General features: G+C 43.6%; 1 protein-coding gene across 3 annotated transcripts in view; it reads right to left on the bottom strand.

The window, feature by feature from the left end:
* Positions 1-236: 236 nt before the first annotated feature.
* ATF2 (activating transcription factor 2) overlaps positions 237-13,696 on the bottom strand; it is a 102,679-nt gene continuing 89,219 nt past the window's right edge. For all 3 annotated transcript variants that reach the window (XM_075001823.1, XM_075001824.1, XM_075001825.1), the window contains exon 14: positions 237-1,856. In XM_075001823.1, the coding sequence (XP_074857924.1) occupies positions 1,630-1,856 (227 nt within the window). In that variant the 3' untranslated portion in view covers positions 237-1,629. The remainder of the gene's footprint in view (positions 1,857-13,696) is intronic.

The following is a 13,696-nucleotide window of genomic DNA, read 5'->3' as shown; positions in this document are numbered from 1 at the left end:
AAATTTCATAGATTTAAAACTGAATCGCACAAGGAATTTGATAGCACTGAGATTTAAGTGTAGCATTGAGAAGGAAGAGAAAACGAACTACACAACCCATTATAAATGCATTAAATCCTTGTTATATACATAATTGAGTCCTGTCTGCCAAAATTTGCTACTCTTTTGCTATTATACAAAGTTTTCCGACCTGAAAGTACACATCTAGTCCCACCCCCCCACCACATAATCTATTGTAAAATATTGTACTGTATTTTGAACATGAATAGGTAATGGCACATTTAAAAAAACTCAATATCCCACAGATGATTGGATAATGAGAAAGTGTACCTACAATCATCCCATCAGAAACAAACGTACATCATGGAATGTTAGTTATCCAAGTTCGCACTGTAAATAACATTTTAAAACTGCAATCTATCGGCCAGCATCACATTGAAGGCATCTTTAAACATTCAAGCAAAGACTGCTGGCATAAACTACTGAACCATTCTCACACACATACACACCACATTATAATTACATTGTTTCCAAGATATGGTAGATACTGATTTATCCACAAGAAAGGTATCAAAATTTTGCTACTAAAAGATGACAGTGCTTACACAAGAATTAAGTACAAGTTAGCTTGCAAAGACAAGACAATGATAAAGAAGAAGGGGAAAAAGGTGTCATTTAACAGAGGTTTTTTAGGCTTCTCTGGCATCCATACTTGGGTATGAGTAAACTCCTTAGTCTGTGATTCAAAAATCCACAAAGTATCAAGACAGCTACTGAAAAATTATCCCATATTTGATAACCCTGTATTACACAGTATCCGTTTGCAGCTTTCTACTAGCCTCAACAAAGGGGAGTTGCAGACCATTGTTTTGACAGCAGAAATAAAGCCCCTTTAAAACGGAAGTGTTGAAAAAATTGGCATGAGTTTTCAAAGAAAATCTAGTTAGTAATGACCCTCATCTTTTTTAGGTATGTGCATAAAAGTACTGTATGTCCCTATACCATACTGGCCCTGTTAAACAATTAAAAAAAACACTCAACCAACCAAAACAGTTAACAAGCCAAACAAAACGCTACACATGATATAAAGCAAATATTTTCTCCCAATGTTCTCTCTCTCATATTGTGCAAAACAATAAAAAGGCAAAAAGACTAAAAGCAAATGTACTGTTACTGTCTTTTTCTCTTGCCTAGTGCTTTATGACCTTGCTAACATTACAAAGTCAATGGGGACTATGCAGAACTTTGGTATAACATGTCACATAACAATATTACTATCACAGTCTTGGGGATGAGCTTTAATAATTCACCCCCAACGTTGGTTGAAACCATACCAGATTAAAAGCAAAATAAAGCACATTGTACTGTACACACACTTTACACATTGAGCACAGAAAATAATTAGTAAATCTAACTTTTTTTAAAAAATCATTCTTCTACAAGGAGACTAGAAACTGCTGTTCAGTCTCCTCTTCATCTGCCAACCTGCCAATCTTTAAAGCCAAATTTCAATTTGAATCTTAAAAACGAGTAATTTTAAGCTACACTTTTTTAGATGGAGACTGGTCATGTTTTCCCTTTAAAGTCACAAATGTATACCTAAGAAACTGTTGCAATGCAAGTTTTTAATCAACTTCCTGAAGGCTGTGACTGGGAAGAAGGAGCCATGACAATCTGGGAAAGCACGGGTTCTGTACTCTGGTCCGCCATCTGGGTGAGAACTGACGTGGCTACGGCTTCTGCCTTGGAGGTTGAACTTACTCCATTGGAAGTGCTGACAGAACTATGCTGAATCGCTTCTGTATGTGGACTGTTGGGCACTGAAATGTCTTCAGAACTGTCATCTTTATCTGCAGCTGAAGAAAAAAAATCACTTGCTGTTTTTTCTAAAACATACATGCAATTTTTTCAGGTATTAATGAGTTCAGTAAATAATCACAATTAAGAGCACATATATAGAGACATTTGCCTCATTTCTTTTTAGAAATTAGTTTATATATACAGAACAGGTAACTTGGTTTGTACTTCTCTACAAACAACAGGCTAGAACATAAGAATATTTTGGACACTGGTACAGTTGCAAATGCTTGTTCCCACCTACATAAAACTACAGGTAATTTTGGTTGATTTTCCCCCCGAGTGCAGCAACTGATGACTGCAACACTTAAGTCTGATGATGCATGCACAGAGAACAACAATATTTATAGTTTAAATGCTGCCAGCTGTTCTACAGTAATGTGAACTGGATTCAGATTTTTAAAAAACCACAAGATACTGTATATAACTAGCAATTCAGCAAGAAAATCATCCTCAGTTTGATAATTAATGTTTATGAAAATCACTCCCTGTAATACCGTAAATTGTTACTGCACAGTTGGACAATAAAGTTTTCAATATGTAAAAATGTCATTCTTTCAACAGGATGAAATTCAATTAATTTTGCGTAGTGCTAAAATATCTGCCAATCAAAGTTAATTAATGTATGACATAAGTCTATAAAAATGAGAAGACATGCAAAAACTTCTTTGTTAGGCTTGCTGTGAATCAATGACTTACCCAACCATTCCTGTCCATATTTCTTATGAACACAAAACCTATGTGTTGAAAAAAACAAAACTTTTTCTTGCTGTGAAAATTAAGATTTAAAAAAATAGGAATTATTCTTTCAACAAATGCAGCAGTTGTATTTTAGAACATGATCCTTTCATTTAGAGCAGAGAAAGTTCCCCTAAAATGCGTTATATATATCTATGTATGAAAAGAAAGCCAATATGGGAAGTGAAATTCACTTTATAGATGTTCCTTCAGCTTTGGAGCTAACTGTCCTGAGTATTTGTATTATCTGCAAATTTTGCCATCTCACATTCACCCATTTTTCCAGATCACTTTTGAATATGTTGAATTGCTCTGCTCCTGGTACAGATCCATGGGTGAACCTTGCTATTAAACGCCATCATGCACTCAGGCTGTTCGTTTCTAGCCATTTTTTTTCCCCCACACATCTTTTAACCAGTTACTGATACATGGCAGGATCTACCTTCTTATTCCATGACTATTTAGTTTGCTTAAAAGTGTTTGGTGAGAGAATTTTTTCAAAGGGTTCCTGAAAGGCCAACTCTGTCAACTGGATTACTTTTGTCTACTAGAAGGTGAGCAAGGCTTTCCCTTTACAAAAAGCCATGTTGACTCCTCCTCCCAATACATAGGCTACACACTCACTAAAAGCATCTGTAGACAGAAGTTACTGTTGGAAGAGACGGTCTGACAAAACTTCTGTCGACAGATCACGTCTACGCATAAAAGCAGATCAATCTTTTGACCCACTTTGTCTACGAAAGGGCCCTCCGGAGCATCTGCAAGGCTTTTTTTGTCATCAGTTTCTGTCAACAAAACGCGCTTTGTGTGTAGATGCTCCATGAGTTTTGTCTACAAAACTCTCTAGTGTAGCCATAGCCATGGTACTTATCTAAGTGTCTGATCATTTTTTTCCTTATTGTAGTTTTGATCAATCACCTGCACTGAAGTTAGGTTTACCAACCTGTAATTGCCAGGATTGACTCTGGAGCCTTTTCTAAAACTGCGCATTATATTAGCTACCTTCCAGTCACCTGGTACAGAGAAAAATTTAAACAGGTCACATACCACAGCTAGTAGTTCTGTAACTTTTTATTTGAGTTCTCTCAGAACTACTGGGTGAATATCATTTGGTCCTATTGACTTAACACTGTTTAAATTATCAAGGTGTTTTAAAAAATCCTCTACTGACACTTCATTCAATCATAGTGACTCGTAACAGTCATCTAAAAAGAATGATTTCAGTGTAGGGATCTCCGCTATAGCCTCTGCAGTGAAGACCGATGAAAAGGAATCATTTAGCTTCTCTACAAAGGTCTTGTCTTCCTTGAGTGCTCCTCCAGCACCCTAATCATCCAGCAGCCCCACTGACCATTTGGCAGGCTTCCTGCTTCTGATGCATTTAGAAAAAAAGGTTAATGTTAGTTTCTGTGTCCTTTGCTAGTTCCCCTTCAAATTCTTTCTTGCCTGACATACTGTACATTTACATTGGATTTCTCAATGTTTATGTGCTTTCCCATTTTCCTCAGTAGGCTTTGACTTATAACAATGTCTTTTTGCTTCTCACTCCCTTTTAGTTTCCACTGCTGATCCATGGTGGCATTTTTTGGTCTTATTTAAAAAATAAACTGTGATAGACACTTAGTTTAAAACTCCACTATAGTACAGTATATTTGTATCCTCATCCATATCTACATCTACAAAAAGGAGTTGCAAATATCTGCACTGACACCTGCAGATACAAAGAGGATATCTGAACATTTACAGGGTTCTAGAGACAAACTCTGTATTCACACATCTATATCTGCAAAAATGAGCTGCGGATAGCTACATTCACACGTGGGTGCAGATGCCGGCACATATAAAGTGGACATCTGCAGATTTTCAGGACGCTACTAATTAAATTAGTCCTATTTTGAAGAGCATGGTGCTGAACCTTTGGAACGGTCTGCTATAAAATTTCTATTCACTTAGGCTGCGTCTACACTAGTTAGTTCTTTCAAAAAAGCCGGACCTTTTTCAAAAGAACCCACAGAGCGTCTACACACAAAATGCATTTTTTGAAAGCAAATCAAAAGAATGCAGTGCTTCTTCCAGAAGCGCTCTTCCACTCCCAGATCAGGAAAAGCACCTTCTTTTGAAAGGCTCTTTCGAAAAAAAGCATGTGTAGACGCTCTGTGGGTCGTTCTTTCAAAAAGACAGGTCCTCCGTGGCACCAGCTAGCTGGAGCACAGAGATGCCTTGGCCAGTGGTCTCAGAGCTCTAAGCTCCGTGCGTCCAACCAACTTAAAGGCCCAAAGAGCCCAGGAGGCTGAGTGTGTGGAGACAGCAAGGAGATGACCCTAAAGCACCACACACAAAATGCCACCCCTTGCAGCACTGAATAACATGACAGCTGACAGCCAGCTGCCCCGTGACGCTCAGGGAGCCTGCTGAGGTGTCCCAGGAGCCCACCCTGACCACGAAAAGGAAGACCCCGTCCTGGACCATGCTAGACCTCCAGGAATTCCTGGGCCTCTGGCAGGAGGAGGAGGTCCTGTGGACCACAACCGAAAGAGGCTGAACGCCCCTCCTTATGGCCAGCTGGCTACCAGACTCGCCACCGAAGCCACCCTGCCCGGACCGTGGAGCAGGTTCACTCAAAGACAAAAGAACTATAGCAGGAGTGTGTCTGGGATTCCAGGACTCCAGCAGGTGCTTGGAGGCAGGGCCAGTCACCTGACCCTTCTCTGGGGAGTTGCATGGCCTCCTCACTGGTGAGGACAGCTCCTCACCCCACACTATCCTCAACACTGCAGCCAAGGAGCCTCCCTGCCACACCGGAGGGGGAGTCATGGCCACAAGGGGACCAGCCTGGAACCTCCAAGACAGGCAACAGAGCCAGAGCTGGAATCTAAGGCCCTGTCTGAGGACCCTCTAAGTGCCTGGTGCATTGCATACCCCATGGCGTGGGAGTGGGGGGCACCCACCCCTGCCACGGCCTGAGGCATGCCAGCCACACAGGTGATTGCCTGACCCTAGACGCCCCACCAATGAGTGCATCTCCAGCATGTGGGCACACCTGCTGGCATCACTCATCATGCTGCAACCCTCACATGTGTATTGGAGAGGCCTGGGAAATGCTGGGTTATGCCGAGCTCACCTCCCACCCATGCAGGGACCCCCTGTGCCTGGACACTGCCACTTGCCTGCTAGCCTGTTCCCTGGAAGGGTGGGGGGAAGGGGGGGCGCGGGCTCAATGATCAGCTCCACCCCCAAGGCACTGCAGAGTCCATGTGTGGTAGGGTCCACTGTGCAGAGTACGCATGCCACCGCTTCTGGGACAACTCCGTCCCTTGGCCCGGGACTGGGGGCTGCTGCCCATGGGGGATAAGTGGCATGTCCTGGTCTGGCAGCGGGAAGCACAGGGAGAGGTCATGGTCACCCTGTAGACTGTATGCAGGGCCCTTAACTAACCAGCTGGCCCAGCCTTCCACCCCCCGTTCCCCCACTTCCTCCCCTCCCGCTGAGCCCACTGCACGCCACAATGCTCCTACCTCCGCATGGTCCCAGCCCCATCCCAGCCTGAAAGGGAAACCCACAACAAGGTCAAGAGCTGCTCCTGCAAGCCACTGTAAGGTCATGATCCCCCACTCCTGCAGAGGACTGAGGTCCCCACCCCAGCTCCAGGCCCCCCCTCCAAGTTTTGGTGCCCCTACACCCTGGCCCAAGTCCCTCCCCCAATGTATATAGTTCCCCATTTACCCCTGTAAATAGTTAGTAGTTTGAATAGTTTAAATTTTCTAAGTAGTTTTATTTGTTCAGCTAAACTGTTTATTTTTCTGCACCCCCACATCACTCATTACTGGGGGGAAGAAGGTGAGGAGTGGATGGGCAGCAGGGGTCAGGATGGGCATGGGATGGGGCTGTGGGCTGGAGGAGCCTGCAGGGGATGCTGGAGCATGGGTCACTGGGGCCCAGGGGTAAAAGCCTCCTGGGTGGGCTTCTTGGATGCAGAGCCTGCTGCTGTGGGCCTGATGGTCAGGGGCGGTGGAGGACTACTCGTATCTGGGGCTGACCTCAGCTGTCCACCCCATGAGAAAGGTCTCCCCCTTGGCCTCGACGACATTGTGGAGGGCACAGCACACCTCCATGACCTGGGGGACATTCTGCACTCTGACACTGAAGCACGTTAGGAAGCACCTGAACCATGCCTTCAGGTGGCTGAAGGTGCACTCTACAGGGTAGCATGCCCGGGTGAGATGGCTGTTGAACAGCTCCTAGGAAGGGTTGGGATGGCCTGTACAAGGCTGCATGAGCCAGGCTTGCAGTGGGTAGGCCGGGTCATCCACCCTACACCAGGGCATGGTGACATCCCCAAGCACAAACTCCTGTTGGGGGATGCAGTTCCCCATCTCCATCCTCTGGCAGAGGTTTGAATTGAGGAAGACCCACGTGTTGTGGGCCTGGCCCAGCCAGCCCATGTAAATGTCTGTGAACCAGCCCAGATGGTCCACCAGGACCCGCAGCACCACCAAATGGTAGCCCTTGCGGTAGCTGGTGCTGCGGCCCGGGGCTTGGACGGTGATGTAGGTGCCTTCAATTGCGCCAAAGCAATGGGGGAAGCCAAGGTCAGAAAACCTTGCGATAGCTGCATCCAGGTCCCTGACATGCACAAGTCTCCAGAGCAGCACCTGGTTGAGCACTGTCATGACCGTGAGGGGACAGAAAGTAAGCACACGTGTGAGGGGATAAAGGGGAGCACCTGTCCCCTCCCACCCCCCCGACTGTCTCCCCTCCAGGCCCTCTGAGACTCTCCCTGTGAGGCCACCCTTTGGCACTGGGCCTATGTAAGGGTAGGGCAGCACGGTCCCCCCAGGCTAGCCCTCCCTGCCCCCTCTGTCTGTATTCATCCCCTGAGGGTCCCTCCCCACTTCCCCTGGGCCGGGAAATGGAACATGTCTTACCTTGATGAGGACAGTCCTGACAGTCAACTTGTCCGCCCCAAAATGCTACCCTGTGAAGCAGTAGCTGTCCGGGGTGACGAGTTTCCAGATGGCAATGGCCACGCGCTTCTCCATGGTCAGGACAGGCCACATGTGGGTGTCCTGGCATCTGAGGGCGGGCGCAAGCCAGCTGCAGAGCTCCATGAAGGAGTCTTTCTTCATCCGGGAAGTCTGTAGCCAGTGTGCATTGTTCCACTTGGCCAGGACCAGTGGGTCCCACCAGTCAGAGCTGGCTGGTTAGCTCCAGAGGCACTGGCTGGGATGGGGTGGGGGGGACAGCATGGCTGGGGCAGTGGTGGGTTGGATGCCCTGGGGACAGGTCTCAGCCACTGGAAGAGGTGGAGGGCAGCTGGAAGTAGGGTGGCCAGCAGCCCAGCCAAGATATGCAGGCGGCTCTGGGGCTGCTGTCAGCCCATGGCTCTCAGGTCTGAGTATCAGGTCCGTGCACAGGCTCAGCTTTGCTTGGATCAGCTCAGCAGGCCTCAGTTTGTGCAGGAAAGGGGTGTTTGGGAGGGACACTTTAGGGGAGCACATGGCTGGCACTCCCAGAAGGGCTTGCCAGTCATGAGACCCCATCCACAGCATTTCCTGGACCATTCTTTCAAAAGAGGAGCCGGGGCTGTGCAGCCGCTCTCTTTTGAAAGAGTGGATCCATCTTTCGATGCACTTTGGTGTGCGGACGCGATCTTTCAAAAGAAGATTTTCTGGAAGAAACCTGGAAAATCTCCTTTTGAAAGATCTCTGTAGTGTAGATGTAGTTTTAGATAAATCATTGTGTACTGTGTTCCTTTTTTAAAACAGATGCTTCAAACATAAGAAAAAAAATCAAATTACATCAAGACAGGAGAGGAAGCTCACTGACTGGTAGCTGTTTTCACACATCTCAAGAGACCACATGGCAAGGGATGGGAAAAGAAAATGAGATGGAAAAAATGGTTTCAGAAGTTGTTCAAGTCCCTAAACAGGGCTGGAGCCAGCCAAGGTAGGATGCATGGAAGAGGGAGAAAGTTAATTTGTTCAGTGTGCCACATTTGGCAACAATCACCTCTTTGGTATTTGATACCCCATTTCATTAGAATACAAGCCTGTATTGATATAAAACCAAATTAAAATAGAGATGCAAAGAGGTTACAGATTTGTCCCTGAAAAATAATGGAAACTTCCATGCAATTTCCTGCATTTTACAAAATGAAGACTTTAAAAAAAATAATGAAAAAACAAAACAAAAAACAGAGAGAACTGGAAAGAATGAGGAGGTATTAGATGTAGCATCATTAGAGAAGAGGATGTACAATGGGGAGTCCCAGCAGATAAATCTCTTCTTCCCCTGTCAGGTGCTGCTGCTATCTCCATCCGCTGACAGAAAATACTGAAAGTCCCAGAACTTCTCCCCTATGCACCAGCGCCTTCTGCCGCTCTCATTTTAGTCCCCGCCTGCTGAGTCCTTCACATCACAAGCCAGAGAGAAAAAGAAAATCTGGTGGCCCTTTCAAGGAGGTTCTGCCTCTGTTTCACATTCCCTCACAAAAAACACAAACAGCTCATTGTGGGAGACCATTTATGCAATGGAAGGAAAAAAGTTATAAAAATCTGGCCCTTACAAAAAATACATAAAGGCAAGTCAGACAAAGATGCTAAATGCTGTCAATGAGCAAATATGCATTCGAAATAAAAGCTTTTGGTTCAAACACTTTGAGAAACCAAAGATTGGAAGGGGACACTTACACAGATGTTATTATCACTACCTAACAGTCAGGCTTAACACTTATTTAAAATAAAAATATGGGCCTCATGCTCCACAGCAAACTCTAAGAAATGAGCCAGGTGAGAAACTACTAGGGTTTGCTTCTGAGCATGAGATGGTGATCTGCAACACGAGATGCCCCTATTTTTGTAAGGTTTATTCAAATACAATCAATCATCTAGTTTTCTGAGAACTTCCTGAATCTTAACAAACAGAAGTAATGTCCTCAACACCTACAACTCTTCAGCTAGCCTCTGCTCCTTCACAACTATTCATCCTGACTCATTTCTCCCTATCCTCTACAGCAAGAAGTCATCTAAGACAGTACATAGGCCCTGCAGCAATGTGTTTCTGAAATTACGTCTGAGATGAGACTACAAATAGCAAATGAAGGTTTCAGTTGTCTCTTGTAAATTACAGATACAACTTCAAAATTTTCTTTCAGTCTCTAAAGGCTTTCTCAAAAAATTCCCCAAATAACTAACCAGTAACATACCTGCTTGGGAAGGACACATATTTATTCTTGACTGACAACTCTTACATTGCTCCAGGCTATCATCCATTAAATGTTATTGGTTTTCTTTTTGCCCTTTCAGGCTTCTCAGCCATTATCACCTCTTTGGCTGTGTCTACACTATGAGATAAATTTGAATTTATTAAAATTGAATTTATAATGCTGAGTTTTATAAATTTGAATTTGAGTATCCTCACCTTCCCACAGGTTCCCCACAAATTTCACTTATTGCTGCCACACTCAGTCGCCAAACATCGACTGTTGCTGCAGTGCATTTTGGGAACCTAACCCACAGTTCCCTCAGCCCCATAGCATTCTGCGTATTTTTGCAGATACAACATAGGAAAAAAAAATGCCTCGCAAGTAGTTGTGGGTATGTGATGTCATCTTCCCACATTGCTTTCCATGGGAGGGGAATGAGGATAATGCAAACAGCATTTTTCCAGGAGGAAGGAAGGAAAAAGTAGGGCCTGGCGTCAGCAAAGATCGCCAAATTAATTGAAATCAGTGGTTTGTGAGTTCAATCCTTGAGGAGGCAAATAGATGTATGAATCAGGGGCAAAAGATTTTTTTAAAAGAAGAAATCTGTCCAGGATGGTGGTAGGTCCTGCTGTGAGTGCAGGGGACTGGACTTGATGACCTCTCAAGGTCTCTTCCAGGTATATGACATAGGTATATCGCCAGATAAAAAAATGTAGCTGTAACTGAATTATCAAAGATTTACAAAAAAAAAAAAGCAGCAGGTGTCGGCAATGGGCAGCAAGGCAGCTGCAGTCTCTTCAACTGGCCCTCTACCCACTGCTCCCTACGTGTTTGGGGAGCCAATGCATGAAGAAAGAAAACAGGAAAGGTTCGGAAAGAGATTTTGTAATTGAAATATCAAAGATTTTGCAAAAAGCAGCAGGTGTCTAATGGGCAGCAAGCCCTCAAAAATATTTTTGGCAGAAGAGTCTGTGGCTTCAGAGCCAGTTGAAGATGTCCCCCAGGAGGCAGCAAGTTCCCAAAAATCCTAGCCGCTGGGGGAGACTGCCCCCCCCGAGTGGCAGCAAGCCCCTGAAAAATCTTTTCCACCTTTGGAGCCCTCATCATGCGCAAGCCAGGACATGGTGCTGCCTGGCAGCATGGTCTGCACTAAGCAGCAGGCATGGCCTTTTATAGGGTCAGGGGCTAGCCATGTGATGTGGTTGGGTGTGGGAAAGACCCCCAACTGTGTGGCATGGCGGGGAGGGGCTGCAGAAATGTAAAGCGCAGAAAAGAAGTTTCTCAGCCTCTCACACAAGCATGATCCTCACCCCTCCAACAGCCTAGCTACCACATGGTGTAGCGGGGCAGGGGCTGGCACCAGCACAGAAACAAAAAAGCAAGTGCTCAGCTAGCAGAAATAGAGACAGAAGAAAGAAAGAAGTTTCTCAGCCTATCACACAAGCATGACCCACAGCCATGGGCTTCCTGGATCCAAACTCAAAGGCTTCCTGTTACCTGATCCCTGTGCACCTGGACAGCAGAGGAGATGGAAATGGACAGAGTGGGGCATTGTGGGATAGATACGGGACACCTCTGGAGACTAATGAATCCGATTCAAAGATATCGCCTTTATTTGAACTTTTAAGTTCCAGCTTGATGCTACACCCAGCCAGTTCCAACAATATTATGGTGTCAACATTAGTGCTCCTTCATTTGAGCTAATGGTATTTACAGTGAAGACAGTCAAATTTTAATATTGAGCTACGACTTAAATTTGAATTTACCTCATAGTGTAGACGTAGCCTTAGAAGCAGAAGAAAGGTACTTAAAATAACCAGAAAATGCTAGCAAGAAAGAGGGACCATAGTACTTGTGTTTTTCACTCTATGTGAAACAGAAGCTGTTCAAAAGATCTCTAAAAATATCTAAATAAATGTCAAAAATCCTGCAATGCCATTGATGGCTTATGACTGTATAAGTGCATTTTAAGTAAAACACCATTAAAAGTTGCGGACCAAACTGTTAAAGCCACACCTGCATGGTACAAATAAACCATCTCAGCAGCACACTATACCTCATACGGCAGGAACATTCTACTTCTGCCTCTTTATCCTCTTCTATACCACACACAAAATGTTAAACTATTTAAGGCTTTTTTAAAAGTTCAGCTAACACCATCATGCTACTGATGTAGGTAATGTATAATTTTGTTAATACAAAAATGTGAAATTATTTTCCATTCATATCACAACCACAATCATCAATTAAAACAATTTTAATTGATACTTGCTATAATTTATCATATAGTCTTGCACAAGTCACTTTTGCTATTTTTGTGTTGGTCCAATACCTGTAAAATTAAGATACTATTTAATTCCCTTAGGGTATGTATACACAGCAGACTTATTTCAAAATAAGCCATTCCAGAAGAACTATTCCTAAATAGATTTTGAAATAATACAGCTACACACAAAAATGCATTTTGAAATAACACTTAGCTATTTCAAAATACAATGTCTATACACACAGAGCCTATTAAGAAATAGAGCCATTGGCTGCACTATGGCTTAATTTGAAACAGGCTCTATTCCCTGTCTTAACAGCACCTATTCAAAATAAGACAAGCGCTAATTTAAAATTATTTCAAAACAGTGGTTGTGCTGTATAGACGCTAGGATAGTTATTTCAAAATAACAGCTGTTATTTCAAACAACTTTGCGGTGTAGACCTACCCTTTTGGAGCTATTGTGAGGTACTTTGGACATAGGGTGAAATGATTTTAGTGCATATTCACATTCTGTATCCACTTACATATCTAGCTCATCTCCACACTGTATTACGCATTGCACTAATTCTGTAGATTATTTTGCATGACACTGTGCAAAAGGTTTTACAAAACTACAAAGCAAACATTACCCCACATTTCCTTCTGAACTTCTTTTTAAAATGTAGTTCTTTTTCCATGCAAATATTTCAGCTCCTTCACTTCTGCGTCCTTATTAGTATTGAATTAGTTTTACTTTGTTTTATCTAGTGAAGACAAGCCTTAGAACTTCAAGATCCGTACAGGCTGAACCTCTCTAGTCTGGTGACATCAGTTGTCCAGCATGCTTTCAGTTAGCCAGATGTCCGTTATTATGGATGTGGCCAAGTTTCCTGTGGTCCCAGAAAGTTTATAGGACCAGTCCTGGCTCTCAGTGTTCTGTTCTGTTATTTAGCTGTAATATGCCCCTAAAATGTCTTCTAAGAACCCAGTAAGCAGTGGAAGTGTTGGTAATGCTGATAGAGAATAATGACCTCCCATGGTTCAGCAAATTCCCTGCTTTGGCACCGGACAGGTCCCAAGGATGCCAGATGAGAGAGGTTCAACCTGCAGTGATATAGAAATACTACAGCAATTTTTCAGCTATGAAGGTCAACAACATTGCTAAACATTCAGTCGTTAGTGTTTTAATTAAATCCTTAGTATGTGATTGTATGCCATTCTATTTCCAAAATGCTTAAATTTAATAATTTCTCATGTAAATCCAGAGAAACATATGTATCTTCAAACTATCAAAATTCACAAAACCTAGCTTGTTCAGGAAAACCATGCATGCATAATGGTATTCCCAAGTTGCTTCTATATGAAATTATGTTGTTCTGGCAGAAGGGAGCCATAATGGCCTCATCCCTGCAGCCATCATTGTTAATGTAAATCCTGAATATATTTCTATATGGCTCCAATTTACTTCAGGATGCTATTTTCCAGCTTGTCAAAGTGCCTGGAGATCAAAGTACTACGATTTATAAGCTCAAAACTGACAAAATCACTATTCTCTAAATATATATGGTAACAGAGAGTTGCTAAACCCCTGAATCTTTTAAATTAAAAAATATTGCCCATTCTGATGAAACTGCTTACAATGACTACAA

The sequence above is a fragment of the Carettochelys insculpta genome, chromosome 8 (genome assembly GCF_033958435.1).
Source record: "Carettochelys insculpta isolate YL-2023 chromosome 8, ASM3395843v1, whole genome shotgun sequence".
NCBI classification, from domain to species: domain Eukaryota; kingdom Metazoa; phylum Chordata; order Testudines; family Carettochelyidae; genus Carettochelys; species Carettochelys insculpta.
The sequence above is the reverse complement of the archived record's forward strand: the minus strand, read 5'-3'. Positions and strand labels throughout refer to the sequence as shown.